Source organism: Solanum stenotomum, chromosome 1 (genome assembly GCF_019186545.1).
Source record: "Solanum stenotomum isolate F172 chromosome 1, ASM1918654v1, whole genome shotgun sequence".
Taxonomy (NCBI): domain Eukaryota; kingdom Viridiplantae; phylum Streptophyta; class Magnoliopsida; order Solanales; family Solanaceae; genus Solanum; species Solanum stenotomum.
This window is the reverse complement of record NC_064282.1, coordinates 2,062,642-2,085,447: the sequence shown is the minus strand read 5'-3', so window position 1 is coordinate 2,085,447 and position 22,806 is coordinate 2,062,642. Positions and strand designations below refer to the sequence as shown.

Below are 22,806 nucleotides of genomic sequence, written 5' to 3'. Positions count from 1 at the left end.
ATAAAGTGAAAACATCTTTACATTTCATTGGGCCTCAATTCTCAAGGTCAGATACCCAAAACTTACTGGGCTGGTGGTAACTGCTGCAAGAATAGCCCATTGGTCTCAATAAGACCCAAAAGTTACCTACTTATCAACAAGCCCAAAACATTTTTAGAGGCTCACCAATCAGCATAGATTAAAGTCCAAAGGTTTGACATTTTCATCATTTTGGAAATAAAAGGAAAAGTTACGGATATATATCGTTCCACCAACTAGTATATCAATATAATCGAAAAATATATACTATTAGTGTACATGTTATGTATATGTATATTTAGTATAAAATATACACAACTTATACACTTTGTTTTGTAAACTAAATGACCGAATGGTTAAAGCTCATAATAATCCTGAAATAAAACATCACTTACTTATTTGTACTTAGGATTAGGAAAAGGGTATCCAATGGGTGGATTGAATTAAATTTGATGGATCAATATGATATTGAGATAATAAAGAAGTAAGTTATTATTCTGCTAATTTTGTTGGGATCTGTCTAAATAAGACAAAATAAATTTCTTATTTCCTCCGCCTCTTTCTTCAATTGAAATATGTATTTCTTCGTCTAAATCTGCCTTTTTGCGTAGATATATACCCCGGTGGCTATTGACCAAGATGCCTAGTCTTTACTGTTGATCCTTTCTTCTCTGTTCTCGTTCCGTCAGCTGAGGTAGAAAAAGAGATTCCAAGAGGCTTGCTCCAGATCTAACCCATTTGAATTTGAAGGAATCAATTTTTGCTGACAAAGCTCAGGCGTAATTATCATATCTGTGCTGTCTGTCTCTACTCATGATGTTGGCCATGTACTCTCATCTTCCTTGTTCGCTTTATCAGTACTATTTAGAATTCCCCTTGATATGTTTGCCCTTGAATCTTCCCCTCATGCCTCATTTGCTAATCTATCTGCTAAGTTATTTGCTTCCCTGTTGTATGTGTGCCTGAACATGTTGTTGTAACTCCTGAATCTATCTGCAGGGCCTCATGGGATCCTGTCTAATCATTTTTGTTATGCCTAATGAATCCGTTTCTACAATGAAGATTGTTTCTCTTGCAATATCTAAGTGCCTCTAGAATTCGTTGTCGTCTCTGCTTCTCCGTGTATACTATTCAAAAACAAAGCAAAAAGAGGTGTTCCAATCAAACGAATCAGGGAAGGTTAAGTGTACGCGTGGTGTTACAACTACTGGCGTAGCCCCCCCCGCCCACCTTCGTCGAAAAATTAAAGTGCATGGGTCACAAATTATTTTTCATGCTTGTATATTAATTTTCAAATACCCTTTTACAAAACTTGTGACTTCGCATCTGTTTACACATTTTAAGGTACATGGGTTGATCAGTTTGACGATATGCTCAACCACATTTCTCACCAGATCGATAAGAACAAGAATATTCTGTAGGAAATAATTAGGAATTAGAATTACGTGCAAGATTAGGCTTAATATTTGTTTACGTTTTGTTAGGTATTTCTCTTTTGCCAACTAATATACAAATTATTGATATGAGCGTAAAGTCACACACTTTTGCTAACTCAGTCATCTTAAAGACACATAAGCGTGGTCAATGGTTAGAGGGGTTCGATAAATTGTGTTTTATTGAGTTTAAGGGTCCAGATGACAAAAGGGTAAGTAGAAGGGTTAAGAATACAAACTGACACAAGTACAAAGGTCCACCAGACTATTTCGCCTTTATAAATTAGGGAAAATTTTCAAAACAACAATATTTTAGCTTTTAATGGGACTCCTTAGCAATAGTTTCACTATTTATTTAAAATGTCAATATTTTAATTTGTTAAGGATTGAGTTATATATTTATTTTATTTTGATTAATTTGAAAGAATACAAATAATTAATAACTGAATAGAGAAAATCATGGAACAAAAAAATTCAAAAAAGGTAAATTTTTTTTTAAAAAAATTAACATCAGTTACGTTTTTGAAAGAGCATAAGTTGCCATTTTTCTTTCTAACGTTTTTTTCTTTGTTCTTAAGAATTTCAATTTTTTTTTGAAAACAGTAGTTTGTATTCTATATCTTATATGAGTGGAAGTGTTGGAAAATTTCTAATGCCCTCTGTTTTGGATATTTAAATGTTTGAACTTCTTTGAATATGTGTTCATTCGAAATGTATTCGAATACCTAATGATATGTATAACTAATTTAAAATACATAAAATGTTGGTATTGATTTATGATGAATACAACTCTTCGGCGTTCTAGTTCAAGTACAAAAATAAAGGCAGTTGTGTAGTATATACCAAAATATAAATACAAATTAGCTGTAGATCGAAATGATATTGAAAAATACAGTTGCGATGAATACATATATAATACATAGAATAAGTTTATTCAAAATAAATTATATTTATATTTCAATATCCAATTTTGTTATATTATTATTTCACTTTAAATTTGCAGAAAGTATTTTCTAGCTTAGTTTTTATTTCAAATATCAGGTTGTATTTCAATATCATTTTGTATATCAAACGCAAAATGAATACCAATAATTTTGTATTCCCCTTCTTGTGATATATTCGTCGCACAATTTTATATATTATGTATTCATAAAATTATATTGCTTTAGCAAAATAAAATACAAAATATGTCTTACTAAGTTTGTATATCAAATATCAGGTTGTATTTCAGTATGATTTTGTATTTCAAACGAAAAAATGAATACCAATAAGTTTCCATTTCCCTTCTTATAATGTATTCGTCACAATTCTATAAATTATGTATTCAATCATAATATATAGAATTGTGACGAATACATTATATACCTATTTAAATTACTACAAACTAAAAAAGAAATACAATATTTTAAAATAAAAATACAAATGATGAGTAAAAGAAAAACAATTGACAAACAAAAATTAATATGAAGACAATTGTGGTATGAATACAATTTTGTAACCTTCTTATTTGACTTTGTCTTTCTTCTTCTTCTTCATCTACTATGTTCTTTTTTCCAATTTTTTTCCATCAAAACCGAATCTGAATCCGTATTCACTTGTGCATTAGTAACCCTATAAGCAAAATTCGAAATTATTAAATATGAATGTATAAAAAAATCAAACAATATATATTGTATGTATGCTAATGTGTTACTACAATCTACTAAATCTCAAATATGAAAATATAATTTTTGATAATTTGAATTTCGAAATTATCAAAAATTAGAATGTATTAAATATCAAACAAAATCTACATACATATGAATTTCTAGATTCTCCAAAATCTGAAAAATTAAAAGAAAATCACAAAAAAAATTGAAAAAATTGAAAAATTCGACTGGAAATCCATAATATATAGAATCGGTGCTTTAAACATCAAAATCAAAATAAATCAAAATGGATAATGGAAATTACCTTGCCAATCGAGAAATCTGCTTGAATTAATAAATATATTTCATTTAACAATAAAGAAGATTTCTTGATAAACAACAATTTAGCACCTTGAAGAAAGATAAACTTGAAACGTGAAAGGTGGGGAAGAAACGTGAAAAGTGGGGAAGAAACGTGAATGGAGTTGAAAAAAGGTTAATGTGTATTGGTTTAATTTTTTTTCTTTAAATGGTTATTGATATATAATTTGGTCCAATATAGGACTCTTTCCATAAATAAAATTAATTTTAAATACTAAAATCTGAATACATATTATTTTATAAAAATATTGTCATTCTGCCATTTTAAATAAATATTTTAAAGTGTTGTTATTTTGACTAATTATGTTAGGTATTATGACTTAATTGCTAATTTTCCCTATAAATTATAGTGTTAGAATAGAAAGTATTTTAAAGTACTCTTACAATTATTTTCTTAACCGTACCAACGCAATCATCAGTGTTGGTTGAACGATTTGGACTAATCATTTTCAAATAATATTGATTAATAGATACAAGTCGTGCTCATTTTCAAAATTACATTGTTAATGCTCTTAATTAACCAACTGCCACGGCACGTAAGTGATGGATGGAGATAGGTACGTTTTTGTAAATATTTAAGGTACATTTTAAAATTAGCATTTCATTTTTTAAAACAACTTATTGTTTAAGTGAATACTTAGGAAAAAAATTCTTTCTGAGTAGAAGCTTTTCAAGTATCTGGCCCTAGGACTTAATTCTTTCTTTCTCTATAATTTCGTAAATTAGAGAATGATGAATGATTTGATCAGTTGACTAATACCTGTTAGGTATTTCATTTTTCCCAAATACTACATACTTTCTCAGTCTAGCAATATTTGCACACTTCTTAAAAAAATTATAATTAATAATAAGGGTAAATTAGAAACTAAGTTTATAGTTATCCATTGATTTCATAAAGTGAACAAGTATTGTTGGACATTTCAAAATAACAACATAAGTACGCAAATGTATCGTACATGATAGGAATCAAAGATTTTTAGGTCACACTCACACCATTGCCTTTATGGAATAACCCATCATACTACATTTGTCATACTTTTTTGGACATTTCTTTTTTTCTTCTGATCAACATCTAATGAGACATTAAAACACTATCGACTACCAAAAAATAAAAAAGCTCAAATGCAAAGCAAAAGGTGACCAAAGTATGAGAAGCCAACATAGCACTAAAAGTAAATTATATCCTCTTGTCTCTTAAGATAGACCAAAGTTTTTGAATAAAAAGCCAACTTTTATTTCAATCACAAAATTCATTTTTTTTTTTAATTCAGTGTATGATATTCATATTGAAACTCAAATTAATCTTGTTTCATGTCCGCATAGGTCCGATTCAAGGGGAAGCGCACCCTACCAAAAAAAATTTCATACTCAAAGTTCAAACTCGAGACCTCTGTTCGATTACATGTATAAGATATTATAATACTAGTATATAAAATATTTCTCTAATTAAAAATAAATTTCCTTAAAATGAGATAATAACTTCTCAAACTAAAATAATTAAAATAAATTTCTACAAATGACATTTTAGATTGATTGTATTTTCTCCATCTTTGCAACACACCTTGTTTTCAACCGTAGCTCCATTCCCACGCCACACATGATCTCACTAAACATAAATACTATTTGAATAATAAATTTTACTTACATGCTAAATACTAAAATCCATCTTACCAAACACACCAGCTCTATGCACTAAACAACTTTTCCAAAAGGTTTTCTATTTTCAGACAAATGAGGTTGCGTGAGACAATTGCAAATAAAGGTATATAAAATTACAAAATTGCATGAAGGTGACAGGTGAAAGTGGCACGTATCATTGAAATAGCCATAAACTTGTTATTCTCTCATTCGTTGACATTGACAAATCTCCTAAACAAGTAAACGTCACATTATTTATATTTATCGTTATCAAACATTTCTTCATATATAAAAGTGGTTGAAACACAAAACCTTTAACGAGAATATTGCTCATTACTATTTATAGTCTGTAAACGTGGAATATATATATATATATTACTTTCACCGTTCTCTTTTAGCTGTTATGTTTTTTTTTAGAGTCAAACGGTATAAATTTTATTAATATTTTAGGATGTATTTTTTCATCATATTGATATGAGAAAAGCTGCAATTAATAGTATTTTCATGTAATTTTGAATATCTAAAATTTTATTTTAAAATATAAAAATTAATAATCTAATTTAGCTTTGAAAATGAGTCAAATTGACTCTAAAAAATTACAACACGACATCTAAGAAGAAATTGAGATAATATTATATACACAGGCTTAATGTTTTGTTTGGTAAAATGCAGTATCCGTTGTGAAACTTCTTTTGTTATTAAATCAGATTATAATTATTTTAAAAAATATTTCTTTATTAATTTATTTTAGTAATTATTATTAAAAATTATAAATATTTCAAATAAATAAAGTATATATTTAATAAAAATAAATTATACCGCAAAACATAAATGATAGTAATAAATAAAATATTAACACTTCTTAACTAATTCTTTTAAGAGAAAGTATGATTTGCGACGGAGATAATAGCTATAAATAATTGTTCACTGATAATTAAATTAATTATTACTCGGTAAATAAATGAATCCACCTTGATGTTTTAATGATTTTTTGCCGACATTGCAATTAGATTCCGAAAATAAAACACATTAGTTTGAAAAATAAAACAAATTACTGAAATTAACTTTTACCATAAGGTTTGATGAAATTGTTGTTTTACATACGTGTAGATAAATTGGGAAACTATAGACTTTTGGATGTCACATTTTCCAATGAGTCATAGTATTTGCTTTTGACCAATTACTTTTATTTTTCCATCTCGTTTTTTCTGTTTTTGAATTTATAGTGCGATCTTTTCACATTTTGATTTGACAGGGAGCTATTTACTGTCAACATCTTTTTCCCCACCTAAAATCATCATAATTCAATATAAATATTATTTCTCCGTTTCAATTTATTTTACCTATATTAGTTTGGTATATAATTTTTTTTACGAAATTTGTAAAGATATGACATCTAAATATAACTTACAAGAACTAGCTTAGGAAGAGGGGTTTCTCTAAGTACATATAAAGAGACCAATTTCTCATCCCTTTACGTATGCGAGACTTTTTTTGTGAAATCTTGTAATTTTAAATATATCAGGTAATTAAAATCAAAAGAAGTATTAAAAATAAAATAGTCATTTTTAAAAACCGGACTAAGAAAAGTATATCAAATAGATTGACAAGATAGGAATAAAATAATTTAAGTTAGAGAAAATGGTGAATTTCGCTTTTATGTGTAAAGAGTTAGATGGCGAGTATAATTTATATTTTCTTATTATTTTCAATATAATTTTTTAAATTTCTTTTTCATACTTGATTAATAGTATATTTTACTTTGAGGGAGAAAATCTATTAAAAACATTTTTCCCTCCTTAAAATTTAGGAATAATTAAGAATAATAATACGTATCCTCACTCATTCAAACCTTGTTTATAATTATTGATTGCGTTGTCATTATTATTGTAATAGTTTATTATAGAATAAGTCATATTTGGTTGACTCATTAATATAATTTGTCGCCATGTATTCAAGATTTGATAACGAAAGAAGAATAATATATGCTCAAAATTTATATGCAAAATGGTCAAATCTAGACCTTTTTTTCCTCATAATTTACGGAAAAATTTAACACTTCGCTCTTAAAGTTATATACACCAAAGTGCTAAAATTGAAAAATCAACAATCACATATCAATTTATTGAAGGACAAATTACACAAATACACACTTTTTGTTTCACTTATTTCCATTATTCCCTATTACTTTTAAAAATCTCCAAAATTCCTTATTTCTTTAATGTATCTAAGCTGCATATTAATGTATCCGAGTCAGTATTTAATGTATCCGAGCTAGTTTTTAATGTATCCGAGCTACATATTAATATATCTAAACCAGTATTTTATGTATCCGAGCTACATATTAATGTATTCGGGACAATATTTAATGTATTCGAGCTACATATTAATGTATCCGAGCTTCAATTATTGTATCCGATTTTTTTAATTTTTAAGGAATTACTTTAATTAGAAACTTATTAGGAATAGATTGTATTTCATATTAAAACTACGGGATTTATGTAATTTACCCTTTATTGAAACTATATTTCAGTCGAGTTAGAATGTTTACTTTAGGTTCTATACTGACTTGGAATATATCCTACCTCGGATTTATATGTTGTATGAAGAACTTGTAGTAGTTTTATTTAATTTTTTCTGTGATGCAATATTGATTTGAGAAATGAAATTATTTAGAACAATATGATTGATTTAAGGGATGATTTAATTACCTTAAATATAAAAAAAAATTAGTATAATTTTGAATTAGTGAAACTCTTAAAAGCATATATTGAATGTGAAAGAAAATAAATAAATAGTTAGGTGTAATATTTCAAACAAATTTTTTATCATTGAAGCTTAAATATATATTTAAAATAACTACTGCTTACATTAAAGTGGTTAAAAAACTTGTAGATCTCCCAAATTAATTGCAATTTATTGACGAATATGCCATTCACATGACAAAATAGGGGTGCGCATCGGTTGGTTCGGTTCGGTTCGGTTTTAGGTGTTATTGGTTCGGTTTATTGATTTTCGGTTTGTAAATACTTCAAACCGATAACCAAACCAATAACATATTTCTTATCGGTTTTTGGTTAATCGGTTTATGGTACTTAACGGTTCGGTTTTCGGTTTAACCAATAAGAAAATACTCATATATATTATATACACAATAAGAAAATTTTCAAATAAACCATATGATTTTTTTCCAGCATTTGACATGAAAGTAATTATCATAAAAGTAACAATCATTTTTCTTGCAAGTTTAGACACTAGACACATTTAAAGAAAAAAGTGTGAAAGTAATAATCGTTTAACCATTAACAAAAAGTGTGAAAGTAACAATTGTTTAACAATTAACATTAAGACTAGTAAATTTAGTATAGTCTTATTAGGTTATCGGTTTAACCATTAACAAAAATTATAAAACCGAAAACCGAACCAATAACCCAATAAAAAAATTTGCAAAACCGTTTAAAAACCGTTAGCCCAATAACCCAATATCAATAAACCAATAGTGTTTTTTTGGGTTCGATTTATTGGTTAAATCGGTTTTTGCACACCCTATAACAAAATTAAGGAATCAATCCCAAAATTAATTTCTCAAATTTTATGATACTTCCTTGTCACTTGTAAGCTATGGAATGCGTACTGCGCACTCCGCGTACGATATAAGAAATCACTTTAAAGACTTAAAGCTCCCTTTTTTTCACTGTCCCACTCTGACAAATTTTCGAAATAAAGAAATAGTGCACATAAATCCTGAAGTACAAAATCTCAAACGCAACGTACCACTTCTAGCAACACCAGCTTATTTCTACATACAATTTTTTTTTTTCACTTAAGAATAACACACCCGCTGTAATCTCTGCCACAGTTGTTGCCCTTCGGAAAATATTCTATGGTAAGCCCTTTATTTTTTTAATTATTTAATTAGACTTTTGTAGCTACTATTCCATTTTCATATTTTTATAGGAGTAGCTATGTTTTCTTACTTTCTTTGCTTCAGTATGTTATTATTGTTGTATTTTATTAATAATTTTTTTTCTTTTGCTTTGTATTATTTTTTAATAAAAAATTATTAAAAATAGTTTTTATCTTTTAAAGTAGAAGTAAAGTGTGTATACCTCGTCATTTTCAGACTTCATTACTGAAATTACTCTATTTTTTCTAGATTTCACTCATTAAATTACATATAGTTTATTTATTATTATTATTATTATATATTATTTTTTGTTAAAAAGAGTAACTTTAACAGACACGAGAGGGAGTTACTCGAATAATAAGCACCCGTCACTTTCAACTCGAAAGTTGTGAGTTCGAGGCACCAAAAAAGAAAAAGGGTAGGAGAGGGAGGGTAAAAAAAAAAAAAAAAAAAACAAAGCAGTGCCACTGAGATGTCTCGTTTTAACGCCGTGAAAACAGAACGATTCTTCACGGCAGAAACGTGCTACAGATAGTTGGACGGAGTTCCAAATTAGCCGTCTAAAACGACTTCACTCCTTTTTGTCTTTCTCTCTCCTCTGCAATTCGGCAGAAGAAGAATCAGAACCTTTTCTCACTCTAAAACCTTTTTCTTTCTCTACATATCTCACACATAACGCCTCCTTTCCCACCTAAAACTCATCTTCACTCCGCCGTACTCGACGGCCGCCGGACGGGTGAAACGGTAAGTTCGATCACGCCGGTTTGTTTTCTCACGGCGATTTAAGTATTTGTCGGTGTTTTATTGTATGAATATAAATCGATTTATTTGTAGAAATGTGTGAGTTTTATGAATAGATAGGATTGGTTTGATGAGTATATATATTTGGAAATTCCGATGTTTCCGTAGATAATTTGTGTTCATTTTTCTGGACTGTTATGACTGTTTTTCTCCGCTGCTATTTCGGATCTCTGTGACCTCCATAGTGTTCGGTTCTTACTTTTAGGGCTTTTATTCTGGACTGTTATGCCTGGGTTTGAACTGCAATATTTTTTCCCACAAATTAGCAGATGAAATCGACTTTAGCTTCTGTTTTTATGTTCTTAGGTTTTCATTCCTTTTTTAAAAATTAGGTTTCCCCGGTGAAATAAATCTTCGCGGTGTTATGAGGATCCTGTGAGCTGTATTTATTGCATATGGTGCTTTTGTGCATATTAATTATTAAGAAGGGTCTTCGAGACTACTCACTATTTTACCAGATTTGCTAATTGAAGTTTCATCTGGTCTGATTTGCAATTCTTCACCATGATGCTTTTTTTCTCGGGCATGTTTTTCTTTGATGAAGCCATCATTCGATTCATGATATTGATGTCTGATTTTGAGCAATAGAAATTTGAAACTGTCGTATTCCAAAATTATCAACTTATTGCTATAGCATATGTGAAATTTTATGTTACAGAAAGCATTCTCTGTTTAAAGAGTGTGCCTGGATTCCCAGCTTTTGTAGTGCCCATTGCATCCTCTGTAGATCAACAAGTATTGTGTTGGAAGGGGTGTATATTTGGGTGAGTGCTCTATGTGGGATTTGTTGGGGCAGAGTGATTTGTCCAAGTTTGGAGTGTAAGGTCTTGAACTTTCTTTAAAATGCCACCAATTGTTATAAGATGTTCTGTTGTGAGGATGGGATCTTGAATTGCCTTGAGATAGTCAAGGTAATATAAAATGTATTTAAACAGCATATCTGGAGCCATTTGCTTTATTTTTTATTTTTTTTTCATTGATATTTCTTTTCTTATTTTTTGTGTACCAAAAGGATTATGTAATGTAGACATAAGCACATATACAAGTTTTGAGTGTCGATCCTTTGTTTTTGTGAGTTGACTTCATTTTCTCTTTATTGCTTCAGAAAATTAAGTTCTCAAGTATTCATTGTTGAGTGAACTTGCTGGTGTTATCATTGATGTGATTCTTAGCTGCCTATGAATTTCACATTTTGTACCTAAGAAAACATGGGTTCAGCTTGTTGTGTTGCTGCTAAAGATAGAGCGGTCATAAATGGATCAACCAGTGAAACTTTACAGAGCAATGTTCGATACTCGCCTTCATGGAGCTTTCGTTGGGATAATCGGGGACGTGTTGCTGGAGAGGAGACATCAGTCAATTGGTCTTCTGATGGAGTTGGTGGAAATGATAGATTAGAGTTTAAATCTGGAACAACTGTAGAAACCCTTTATGCCTCTGAAGAGGGTAGTCCATTGGATAGTTTTCGATCACTTGCATTGCAGAAGTCACCAGCTTCTGATTGCAACACGGGGAACTCGATGCTTCCTCTATCTGGTAAACCTCAACATGGCTCTCTCTTTACCTTACTTGATGGAGGTGCTAATGCCTGATGATTTTCCAAAATGAAGATAAAAGGAACATGAGAATACTGACTGTATATTGAAGAGCTTGCAATCCATTTTTCATTTCTCTCTGATTTGCATGCTGTCCCCCCCCTCCCCTCCCCCCCTTAAGTGCATAAAATGAATTTTCAATTCTATGTGTATGCATTATGAGATCGAGTGAAGGATAGTCTAGTTCTTGACATGGCTTTCGCACTCCATAAGGAGAGAGCTGAACTGGATAGATGTCTACAGGTTTGCTTTTGCAGGCTGTTCTGAGAATATCATTAAATTCTTGTTTTATGTTGTGAGATGCTATTCAAGGTTAATCTAAGAAATCCAACCTAAGATTTAATTGCCATTGAGTGATATGAGCTGGTTCACATCATTCGACTATAATTGGACTTCATTCATCCTGGAAAAGTAAATTATTGACTTGTCACTAGATCAAATGATGTAGGTGGTCCTTGAGTCTTATTGTTCTGTTAGTGTAAATATAAATAATTGGTGTTTAAAAGATTTGGATTAGTTTCCATGAAGTTGGGGTTCAAATGCTTGGACCAGTAGAAGCTTTTGATCTCCCAAGCATTTATTTTTTTTTTGTAAATTAATTCATGATTTATTGTGCTGCTGACTTTTATCTCCAAGCATTATTGTTTTCTTTGAATAAAAAATTTGATTTGAATTTTTAGTTAAGTATACACTACTGAAAGAAGATGATTACTTTTTCACTTCCTCCCCCTCTTTTATCTTAAAAATGAGATTATGCAATAAATGGTTGTGTTCTGCGAAGTTGCTTGATATTTCTTTCTTTGGATATGGTTTTCGTTCTGCTTTTGGTGACCATTCTTTGCAGCTGTTAGGAAGTAGTGCTGAATTTTTGTTTTCCAATTGCTTTGCAATTTTTGTATATGGTAAACTCCAAAGCCCTCTTGTCTGAAAATCAACAGTGGCATTTTCCCGTCATTGCTCCTTTGTTGATTTGAACCCCAGACATGTTGGTTGGATGTGGTGTTTAACCAAACCAGACATGTGATTATACATGTCTTATTTTACTATCTAAGAGATGTCCGTCTCTTTTTGTACTCTCTAGGTCTGATTGTGACCAGAGGTTGAGTATGACCATGTGTTGTGAAGGAAAAAAGTTTGGTGATTTTAGTTTGTCAGTTCTGTAAATGGAATGTCATTTGCATTATTCTTCTGGTGACCTGTAAGATTCAAGGTCATTAAAATAGGATATTCTGTTTCCCCGCCTTGAGTTCTATATGAACATGAAAGAGAAACTGACGTATGGTATTGGTTGACAATAATGTGCTTTTTGTACTTTGTAAGATTAACAGTAGTTTTTCTTGCTCTTGCAGATACATTGGTTGTGAGAAATTCCACAGAGGTAATAACAAGGCAGTCTTAAGTTTGGCTGAAGATACTTTCTGGGCATGTCTCGTATGTTTTTGACTTCTCTGATTTCCTTTCTTTTGGTACTTAGGTCAAAGAATCATTTGAGTCATCAGCAGTGCCATGTCCCTCTCCTTTAAAGCTGTCTTCATCAGATCCCTCTGTTTCATCATTATCTGCATCTCCTTTATCAACAAAAAGTCAATTGCTTCCTGCCAATTCTACTCCTTTGCCTCAATATTCTTCCGGACACCAGCTGGGACGACGAGTTTCTGATAGTCATATACCCGGAATAAAGTCACCTACATTCTCAATTTCTGAAGAATCATCGTCCTTCATGCTCCCTGGTTGGAGTAATGAATCAACCAGGGGCTCAAATGGTGGATCATCAGATGGATGGTCTGTTCCTGCCTTCTCTGACCTGCTTGCAAATCCTCGTAGAGATAGGTGGTCATTTGATAGTGAATCCATGGGTTTCCATCGTGACAAGATGAGCAGAGCTAGTGGTCGGAGTTCTGGTTCACCTTCTATAGATCTCCAAACCTGTGGCATTTGTACAAAACTGTTAACAGAGAGATCTTCATGGTCCTCAAATGAACTTGCTGTTGTTTCTGTACTAATTTGTGGCCACGTTTTCCATGCTGAGTGTTTGGAGAGTATGACGCCAGAATTCAACAAGTATGACCCAGCTTGTCCTGTTTGTACTTTTGGGGAGAAGCAGGCATTGAAGATGTCAGAAAAAGCATTGAAAAGTCAGATGGACTTGAAAGCTCGAAAGAGATTCGGGAATCGGGTTGTTGACAGTGATTTTAGTGGCAATCTTGCTTTATTTGATCGACAGAAAAGTGGTGGACATGGTGGAAGGCGTCTCAAGATGAGCTCAAGTTCCAGCAGTATGAAGAGCTCTTCAGGAAAGCCTTTCTTGCTGCGTCATTTTTCATTTGGTTCGAAGGGGTCAAAATCCTTTTCCGAGAGCCCTTCTACTAGGAAAAAAGGTTTTTTCTGGACAAGATCGAGCAAGGAGTAATGCTGTGGATGATAATGGTAACAACATAAATGCTCTTACCGAATAAATTTCATCTGGGAATATCCTAAATGTTCTCTTGCGTGCTATATTCTTCTGAAATGCAGTTGGATGTTCTGATAGATATAACTCACAAAGATGCTTCTCTAGTAATGTATCTAATCTCATTTCTGACTACTGAATTGCATTGTTGTCAATTCCACAGGTGGCACAGGTCAGCTCTCTCACCTTGGAAGGATAGTAAGAGAGGCATATAATAGCGTCAGGTTCTTGCTGGCGGATATGGATTCCCAGAATTTAGGTTAGGTTCCGAAGTATACAATGTAAGAAATTGGGATTACAAGTTGAATGATCAATTCATTATATAGGAAAAGAAAAAAAAAGTGTAGTTATCAGCTAGCTGGTTGTACATTCAAAATTTGGTTGTTCCTTGTCAAGGGCATGAAATTATCCCCAAGACTTTTGTATGCTCTTAAGTACTTATCTCTAAACTTGCAGCAGGTAACTTGACAATTTATATGCCTGCCTGAAGATGTAATGATTTTTTAGCCATGGTATGTGGGATATATAGTCTTGTCATTACTTTATCTTTTGTGCTGTGCTCAAGAATCAGTCAGAGCTTACACCTTTCACAATCCCCATTTTACGAAAATGCTATCAACTACTAGTATTATTATTGTTACAGGAACATCATTTTTTTCTAAATGACGGGTCCAGCATAAAGCAGTGACTCAACCCCTCTCGTCTCTGCCTGAAATGTGATTGCACTAACCAAAAAACAGTACAGCAGAAGGAAAATAAACTGAAATGGTCTATCTTGAGGATAGTTTTTCTTTTCAATAGACTGAAATGTTTACTGATACAGAAGCTTGTTAACGGCAAATCCTATTTGAACTTTCACCTTGTTTTGGTGAAGATTTGACTTCTCACCTTATAATCCTCTCTATTTCTCCTTTCTCTATCCCAAAACAATTTTTTGAATTGAAAAAGAAACATATAAACGTAACATGAAATGTAACAGTGCCGCTCAACTATGATATCATGGAGACTTATCATAATTTAAATTTAGTGGAAGGAGAGTATCGGGATTTTGGATTTAACAAACCAAAACATTTTAGTGTAACGACTTAAAGGAGCCTAAAAATAACTTTATTAACAACAAACACAATGATAATTTAAAAATGTTAATGACATGCAATAATTAATTAAATCCCGCAAACCTATTTAAAATAATTAAGAAAAAAATAAATATAATTATCTCAATATAATTCATAGGTCACGAATTTAACAATATATGTTTTTTTGGAGGGGGAGGGGGCAGAGCTCCTAACATAAGTTTGATTACGCCTCCTTAAAATGCGGCCTTTTTCTTAAATGTTGCGTGAACTAAAGATAATTTATGTACCGGAATTACCCTTTATACATAAGAATTGTATTGTCCTTTACCGGTCGATTAGATGAGCAGAATGAAGCTACTGCTAACGAAACGATACAATCTGATATTCATTTGTCGTTTTACACCGAAACACGTGTCCTCAATCTCCTACGTGGCAGCTTAGGCGGTGCTGTTCCTGCATACGTGTAACTATCCAGTTAAACGCACTCATGCAGAAGCCGCTGATGCTCCACCGTCTCTTCCCTTTTTAAATTTAAAAATCACCAGTTAGCTTTTCATAATCTAAAAACAAGGAAGAGAAGAAAAGAAGATCTGATTTTCCAAATTTTGTTTTCAATTATCTAGCTTTTGTGAAGGAAGGATATGGCGGACTTACGTGATGAACATGGAAATCCAATTCAGCTGACTGACCAATACGGTCATCCAGTGCAGCTGACCGATGAGTACGGCAACCCTATGCACCTTACTGGTGTTGCAACCACAGCCGGTTCTACTGCTCCACCTGTTTTTCCTACCGGCACTGGTGCTGCATCAGTTGGTGAAAAATTGCCACAAACATCTAGCTATGCTGCTCCGACAACTATTGGTGAAAAGTTGCACGACACAACTGGGCTAGGTACTGGTGCTCCTACAATTGGTGAAAAATTGCACCACACAGCTGGCTTAGGTATTGGTACTGGTACTGGTACTGGTACTGGTGCTCCTACAATTGGTGAAAAATCGCACCACACAACTGGCTTAGGTGCTGGTACTGCTGCTGGTGCTGGCTTAGCTGTTGGTACTGGGACAATTGATGAAAAGTTGCACCAGAAAACAACACAATCGGAGCAACAGCATCACAAGACGGAGCTTCACCGCTCTGGCAGTTCAAGTTCTAGCTCGGTATGATATCCTGCATTTTTTTATATCCATCTCATACATGCCTTCTCAACTTCTCATCGATCTATATTTTTTTACTCTAATTAGAGAGAATTTAAACTTAATTTTATTTCCCTTTTAGTGTAATTACTGAAGTGATCATCACAAGCTATTTATTGCCTTTATAACATTATTAAATTACTGTGGTGCAGTCGGAGGATGACGGACAAGGTGGGAGGAGGAAGAAGAAAGGGCTGAAAGAGAAGATAAAGGAGAAATTAACAGGTGGTAAGCACAAGGGTGAGGAACCCCACGCCCACGCCCATGGTATTGGGACTGGAGCCACAACGACCACTACGAGTGGGATGTCAACTACTGCTCCAGAGCATGAGAAGAAGAGTATGATGGAGAAGATCAAGGAGAAATTACCCGGTCATCATAATCATCACTAGATAAAATCCAATACCTGAATGGAATAAGAAATGTTGTATTTATGATGTGCAAACTCTTTAATTTTATATCGTCGTAGTTACTTCTGTTCAGTATATGCTATCCTACTCGTAGAGCAGTGGTGTAAGTTGTTCAATTGATGTTATATACATAAATGTACGGTTTGTTTCAGTTCCAGCTGCTGCTATTTGGCCTTTCCGGTGGTAAGTATTTCGTGGGTAAAATCTGGCTCAGACACCACCTTCATTCCATCATCCAAAAAAAGAGGAATGCCTATATAAATTATTGATTATTCATGGTTAATAGTATGCAAAACCTGATAAGATTTTGGTTGGGTTAAGAGTATATGCAAAACTGATTAGATTTTATACAACTCATATAACCATTAGTTTTTTTTTTTCTAATATCTGTTATATTTATCTAATCGTATTACTACTACATCCTTTTTACTTTTTTTAAAAGGATGATCTCATTTTCTTTTTAGTCCTTTTTAGTCTCTTTAAAAAAGAATGACTTTTTTTTTTATAATATTTTAATTTCAGTTTTTCATGTGACATTTTTAAGGCAATAAGATTAAAGGATATTTGACATAACTTTAATTTAGAATCACAAGATTTAATTTTTTATTTTATTTTCTTAAATTTCGTGTCAAGTTAAACTAAATCATTTTTTGTGAAACGGGGAGTATTTTTTATTCTATACATTGATTACGTGAGACATTTTCACCAACAGGGAGTATTTTTTATTCTATACATTGATTATGTGAGACCTTTTCACCAATATATAGTTATTTTTTATTCTCTGAAGTATTCAAATTTAGAAAAAATGAGAAGAGTGAAATAGTATAAATAGTGGTTTTTTCTTTGTGGAGTATTCAAACAAATTATGAGAAGTGTGAAATAATATTATAGTGTATAGTTGATGATGAAGATGCACCTCAATCAGAGATACTCTACTGCTTTTCACCTTTTATTAATCGAAACGGTCTTTCTACTTTTTAAAGTATGAACAAGATAAGATTATGTACATATTGTTCTTTACAAATTTCACTTGTGAATTTATACTAGCCTACACTATATCGAAAATGATATATTGAGCCTACATTCTATCAAAAATAATCTTTAGCGATAATTAATAAAAAACAATAATTTAGTTGTTGCTAAAAATGCTCTTTATAAATGTATCTAAGATTATAGCGACACTGAATTCAATAACAATTAACAAATGTAACTCCACATGAATATGCCTTTATTAAAACATCAGCGCTGTTGGGTTACGGACCTGAACCACTAAGGCAATAACCCCATTAAACATAGAATATTGAATAATTATAAAAACAACAAACCAATAATATGAACCACTAACCTAACAATCTTCGAATTATTAGTTTGACTCAAATAAGATGATCTCTTAAAAAGAGAACAATAAACAAAAAACGTTATACGCATCGGACGGTGGAAAACACATCATCTTTCATACTTGCCCTTTTCAATAGGCCGCTTTATTCATTACGCCACCAGTACTCTTTCTCACTCTCAACTCCCACCCCATCTTTGTCTCGTGAACCCGTCCTTTTCCCGCCTATTAAACAAAGCCTTCCAAATGCAGATGCAAATGCTTTCTCTATCTCCCCGCAACTCTTTACCTCTTTCCTCATCAATCTCTGCATTCTCCGGCTGTAATAGCCGGAAAATCGTCTTCGGTTCGCTTGCTTTTCCACATTCCGATATCAATTCGTTTCCGATCTCGCACGGAATCAAATTGGCGTCGCCTATGATGACTTCGAATTGTGTGCTCCCTAATCAAGCACAGATTGCTGATTTAGGAGTTGAGGACTCAGACCTCGACAAATTCGCAGCTGTTAGTAACAAAATTGCTGATGCTGCTGGTGAAGTCATTCGCAAATACTTCCGGAAGAGCTTCGATATTCTCGATAAAGAAGATTTAAGTGAGTTTTTCCTTGATTTTACGCGGATAAATTGCTTGCGGAGTTCAGTTTTCCAGTGATTTTTTTTTTCATAAATTTGTGGTTAAGGTCCGGTGACAATTGCTGATCAAGCGGCGGAGGAATCCATGGTGAAGATAATTCAAGAGAATTTCCCTTCCCATGCAATGTGAGTTAGTTAAGCTCGCACAAGTTTTGATAGTGCCAGTATGATAGTATTTGATTTCTAATGCGTGTTTGTAAAAATTAAAACTTCCCTATTTTAGTAATCCAATTGCCGGAGCTGAAAGTGGCCTCTGGTAGGAATGAGCATTTTCAGCTTGGCCTCGCTGTTGCTTTAGTATCACTGTTAGCATACGATACTTGTGATTTGCGAATATAATCTTATATTTGCCATTCGAGAAAGGTCACCATCTCGTTTTGGTTATGCACTTGCTGTAAACTTATTTTGTGATATGCCTATGTGTCTCTACCGAGAACCAAAGTTGTCTAGAAAAAGTAGAGATACTGTAGAGCTATATGATCTTAGTCAGTGAAACCAATTACTTGAAGGTCTTTTTGGCTTGCAACAAATATCAAGAAGCCAAAAGCTTTGTATAATCTTTGACATTTTCCTCCCCCTGAATTGAACTTTTTCAACATTTGCCTCTGAACTTTGATAAGGCTGTAGTAGAATACAAGTGAGGTCTCCGTAAGTTTTTAAGTTTTAACTGGTACAGTTCAGTCTATTTACTTGTATGATGCCGATACAGAAGGTCAGAATTGAGAAAAGAGCATTCATTCGAGATGATAAGATAATCCTTGTAGTAGTTGAATACCTTCCACATTTCTAGGAGCTCCACAAGCTAGAGATGCCTACTCCGACATATTTGTTCTAAAATCTAAGGAAAACGACTTAATTTGACAGATACGAGTCAATGCAACTCTTATAGATCCGTATATGTTCTTGATATTTTGCAATGTGTCATGGCCGGTGTGTTGTCTATATTTGATTTATTTCGTCTCTATTTCATATATCAAGCCATATATGTATGTTTGTATGTTGAAAACTTGTATTTAAACTTCTTGGTGATAGTTATGGAGAGGAGAAGGGATGGAGGTGTCAAGAGGAAACTGCAGAGTATGTTTGGGTTTTAGATCCAATTGATGGTACTAAGAGTTTCATTACAGGTACCTGCTTGTCTTTCTCATATCAACTCTGTTCAACTTATAGTTCAAATATTCATTCATATGGATACCTTTTACTTGCAGGGAAACCTGTGTTTGGCACTCTTATTGCTCTGTTGTACAAAGGTAAACCGGTATGAATCGCCAGCCAGTTGATTGTAATTATATCAGTAAAAAACCTTGCTCGCTACTAGATCAATGAAAGCTTGCTTTTTAGTCCTGTCAACTTTCAATGTTTCTCCCAAATTCTGTTGGCATTGTGACAGCATTTGTTGGTGGGAAGCCTAGTCAAGTATTTACTCTAAGAAGGCTTCTGTTGGCATACTTTTGATTTGTAACTGTAGCTAACAAAATTTGCTCTTAGTAGAACCTATAATCATGTTTAACTTATAAAAAAGTAAAAGGAGATAGGTACTCATAATTTATAACAGAAAGTAACAGAGAAAGGAAAATTGAGAACATGATATTTTGTGTTTGGTGGACTAAATACAACTGAATATCCATTTTTAGAACATGCTTAATCACCTCTTCGTTTCGTTTGTCTCACAATAGTAAAGTTCTAAATCATTTGGTATATGCATAGTTCCTGAATGCATTGTATGATTGTATAGACGTTCCCTTGTCCTGAATTTAGAATATTGATGTTTATTTAAGAAATTAGCAATATCATGTAGATTCTTGTATTTTATATCTTAGTAGTTGTCAACGCAATATCGTGTAGGTGTTTTTTTTCCCTATTGCCATCTGGGCTCGCTCGTGTTAGGAATATTGTGTTTGGCTCTTGAACCACTTTATTTAGCTTTCCCTTGATGTAATGAGAGTTCCAGCCTATGATACCATAGGTAATCTCCTTTTATATTATGCTACGGTAAGACTGTGAGACTCACTATGCAGGTAATCTGTGGTTTCGAAAGTTGGTCCATACATGATCTTCTCTTCATTTCTGCTTTTCTAGATTCTTGGCGTTATTGACCAGCCTGTACTGAGAGAGAGGTGGATTGGTTTAAGTGGGCGACGAACTACCTTGAATGGGCAAGAAATATCCACACGCAACTGTTCAAGTCTTTCAAAAGCCTACATGTATGTTTCTCCTTGGAACTCTTTCTCTCCAAAAATACAACATTGTTACTCAGCTTCGTTTATTTCTGAGAAGGTAAATGTTTATAAATAAAGGTACCAAGAAGGTAAAAATACAGCAGACTAAACTACTGCCTGAAGCAGAAAAAGAACTATATGTGTCCCATCTCTTCTAAGAAATTCAAATACTCATCCATGTTTTCCATAACACTCCTTTTACACAAAAAAATAAATTCAAAAGACATCTATGTTTTTATCCTGGATGCATGTTGTTTTGTCCCTTCAGCCATGTTGTCCATAAGAAAGACATGTAGGTAATTCTTCTCCGTATTGACTGCTGACTCTTAGCCATTGTCAGATGTTGCAATTTCTCCTGTAGGCTCCTATATTTGGTTGCATAACGCAATTAATACAAATCCTGTTGAGTAGCTCCCAACACTACCTTGCCTTCACAATGAATGAGATGGCGATTGACTGTTTCTAACTCTTCTTCACACGTGTAGCATCTATACTTAAAATAATGCCTCCCTTCTGTAGATTATCCTGTGTTAGACAAGTTCCTTTGCTTTTGTTTTCCATTGCCAATCTGATTCATACATCCAGTGTTGTTTCTGTAGCATAGTGTAACAACTGTTGACATTGAATTTTTCATCATTGCTTGCAGTCCAAAACATTGAATCTTTCTTGTTTCCCTAGAATTTAACACTGTCAAGCATTTGTGAGCAAATTCATCTATTTCCCAATCATTGAGGCCCCTTCTAAAGATTATCTGCCAACCATTATTTGAGTACTTGTATTCTGTGTATCAGTTCAACTTATCAGGGATACCAATATGTGCTGCATCTACTTTCTCATTTTCGTTCTTTCAAGTTCAGGTACACTACTAGCCCACATTTGTTCGAAGGGGATGCTGAGATTGCCTTTGCTCGTGTTAGAAGCAAGGTATTTAATATTATGGCAAGATAGGCAAAAACTGAGGAAGGAACAAGAAGGGCAACGAGAAGATCTGAGTAGGAGGAAACTAAAGAGGAAGAAGAGAATGAATAAGTTGCACTTTCTTTCCTCCACTATGAATTCTTATCTCTTCCTGTATTTCTGTTACAGGTGAAAGTTCCACTGTACGGATGTGACTGCTATGCTTATGCCCTATTGGCTTCTGGATTTGTGGATCTTGTAATAGAGTCTGGTCTTAAGGTCAGCTACTCTGCTCTCTGCACTATTGCCTAGATTAATAAAGACATGATTAAACTTGCAAAATATGTGTATGAGCATTTTCCTTCCTTATAGAGGACAGCAACCATATTCTCATTGAACATGTCAAATGGAGTGGTAACTGATTAGAGTTTCGGTATATCAATATATCCCTACTGCCTGATACATATATTGATGCAGGGTGAAATTTTTGCTGTTTTACATCCCTCAGCCAGTGGGCAGTGACATTAAATTGCTTTTTTAACTTTCATAACCTCCTATGCTGATATTTTTAAAAAAAAACAATTTCAGCCGTACGACTTCCTCTCACTTGTACCAGTAATAGAAGGTGCTGGAGGAACAATAACCGACTGGAAAGGACAACATTTTAATTGGAAAGCTTCTGCTGGTTCACCAGCCACAAGTAATTCTTAGCTCTGTTCTCATTTCAAATTATCATTTCATATACACAAGCTAACCTTTGGATGTCTAAAAATATGCCCTCCAATTCGATATGTGAATTGTATCCTAACTTCGCTTAGCAGGTTTTAACGTAGTGGCAGCCGGTGATAAACAAGTTCACCAACAAGCTTTGGATGCATTGCAGTGGCACTAGAGGCTGCTGTGTTTCACTGTGTTGGCTCAAGTCGCCTTTGGCAAATATCATAGTTATTGATTACTTTGCTGCTGAGTCTCTACATCAATTTTAAATTTTGAATTGAATTATGGTGGTACTCTGTTGTTAGTTATTTAATCAGAATGACTACTTGTTATTTTACAACAAAATATAAAATTGGAAGAGAACACAAAATACTGGGTTTCACAATTAATTAATCGCTTGTGCTTCCTCAGTTTTAATTGTACTACCAAAGATCCTGAGCTAAACAGAGTTGATTGGATCCCTCTGCTGTATT

General features: G+C 33.0%; 3 protein-coding genes across 3 annotated transcripts; all 3 read left to right on the top strand.

The window, feature by feature from the left end:
* Positions 1 to 9,492: 9,492 nt before the first annotated feature.
* On the top strand, positions 9,493 to 14,336 carry LOC125873198 (uncharacterized). The gene is made up of 5 exons (XM_049554097.1): positions 9,493 to 9,749; positions 10,912 to 11,342; positions 12,751 to 12,779; positions 12,876 to 13,828; positions 14,014 to 14,336. The coding sequence occupies exons 2-4, from the start codon at positions 11,015 to 11,017 to the stop codon at positions 13,809 to 13,811; spliced, it is 1,293 nt and encodes a 430-aa protein (XP_049410054.1). The 5' UTR covers positions 9,493 to 9,749; positions 10,912 to 11,014; the 3' UTR covers positions 13,812 to 13,828; positions 14,014 to 14,336.
* A 1,177-nt stretch (positions 14,337 to 15,513) lies between these two features.
* Positions 15,514 to 16,521, top strand: LOC125873249 (embryogenic cell protein 40). Its single transcript, XM_049554152.1, has 2 exons — positions 15,514 to 16,086; positions 16,275 to 16,521. The coding sequence occupies exons 1-2, from the start codon at positions 15,568 to 15,570 to the stop codon at positions 16,512 to 16,514; spliced, it is 759 nt and encodes a 252-aa protein (XP_049410109.1). The 5' UTR covers positions 15,514 to 15,567; the 3' UTR covers positions 16,515 to 16,521.
* Positions 16,522 to 17,999: 1,478 nt separating this feature from the next.
* LOC125873217 (bifunctional phosphatase IMPL2, chloroplastic) lies at positions 18,000 to 22,699 on the top strand. Its single transcript, XM_049554119.1, has 9 exons — positions 18,000 to 18,460; positions 18,548 to 18,626; positions 19,533 to 19,627; positions 19,709 to 19,758; positions 20,580 to 20,704; positions 21,577 to 21,643; positions 21,806 to 21,895; positions 22,205 to 22,316; positions 22,438 to 22,699. The coding sequence occupies exons 1-9, from the start codon at positions 18,115 to 18,117 to the stop codon at positions 22,506 to 22,508; spliced, it is 1,035 nt and encodes a 344-aa protein (XP_049410076.1). The 5' UTR covers positions 18,000 to 18,114; the 3' UTR covers positions 22,509 to 22,699.
* Positions 22,700 to 22,806: the final 107 nt, after the last annotated feature.

Coding starts and splice junctions, on each gene's coding strand:
- LOC125873198 (XM_049554097.1), top strand. CDS start 11,015: ATGGGTTCAGCTTGTTGTGTTGCTGCTAAAGATAGAGCGGTCATAAAT. Junction 11,343..12,750: donor CTCGATGCTTCCTCTATCTG/GTAAACCTCAAC, acceptor TTGCTCTTGCAG/ATACATTGGTTGTGAGAAAT. Junction 12,780..12,875: donor TTGTGAGAAATTCCACAGAG/GTAATAACAAGG, acceptor TTTGGTACTTAG/GTCAAAGAATCATTTGAGTC.
- LOC125873249 (XM_049554152.1), top strand. CDS start 15,568: ATGGCGGACTTACGTGATGAACATGGAAATCCAATTCAGCTGACTGAC. Junction 16,087..16,274: donor GCAGTTCAAGTTCTAGCTCG/GTATGATATCCT, acceptor ACTGTGGTGCAG/TCGGAGGATGACGGACAAGG.
- LOC125873217 (XM_049554119.1), top strand. CDS start 18,115: ATGCAGATGCAAATGCTTTCTCTATCTCCCCGCAACTCTTTACCTCTT. Junction 18,461..18,547: donor TCTCGATAAAGAAGATTTAA/GTGAGTTTTTCC, acceptor TTTGTGGTTAAG/GTCCGGTGACAATTGCTGAT. Junction 18,627..19,532: donor AATTTCCCTTCCCATGCAAT/GTGAGTTAGTTA, acceptor TCTTGGTGATAG/TTATGGAGAGGAGAAGGGAT.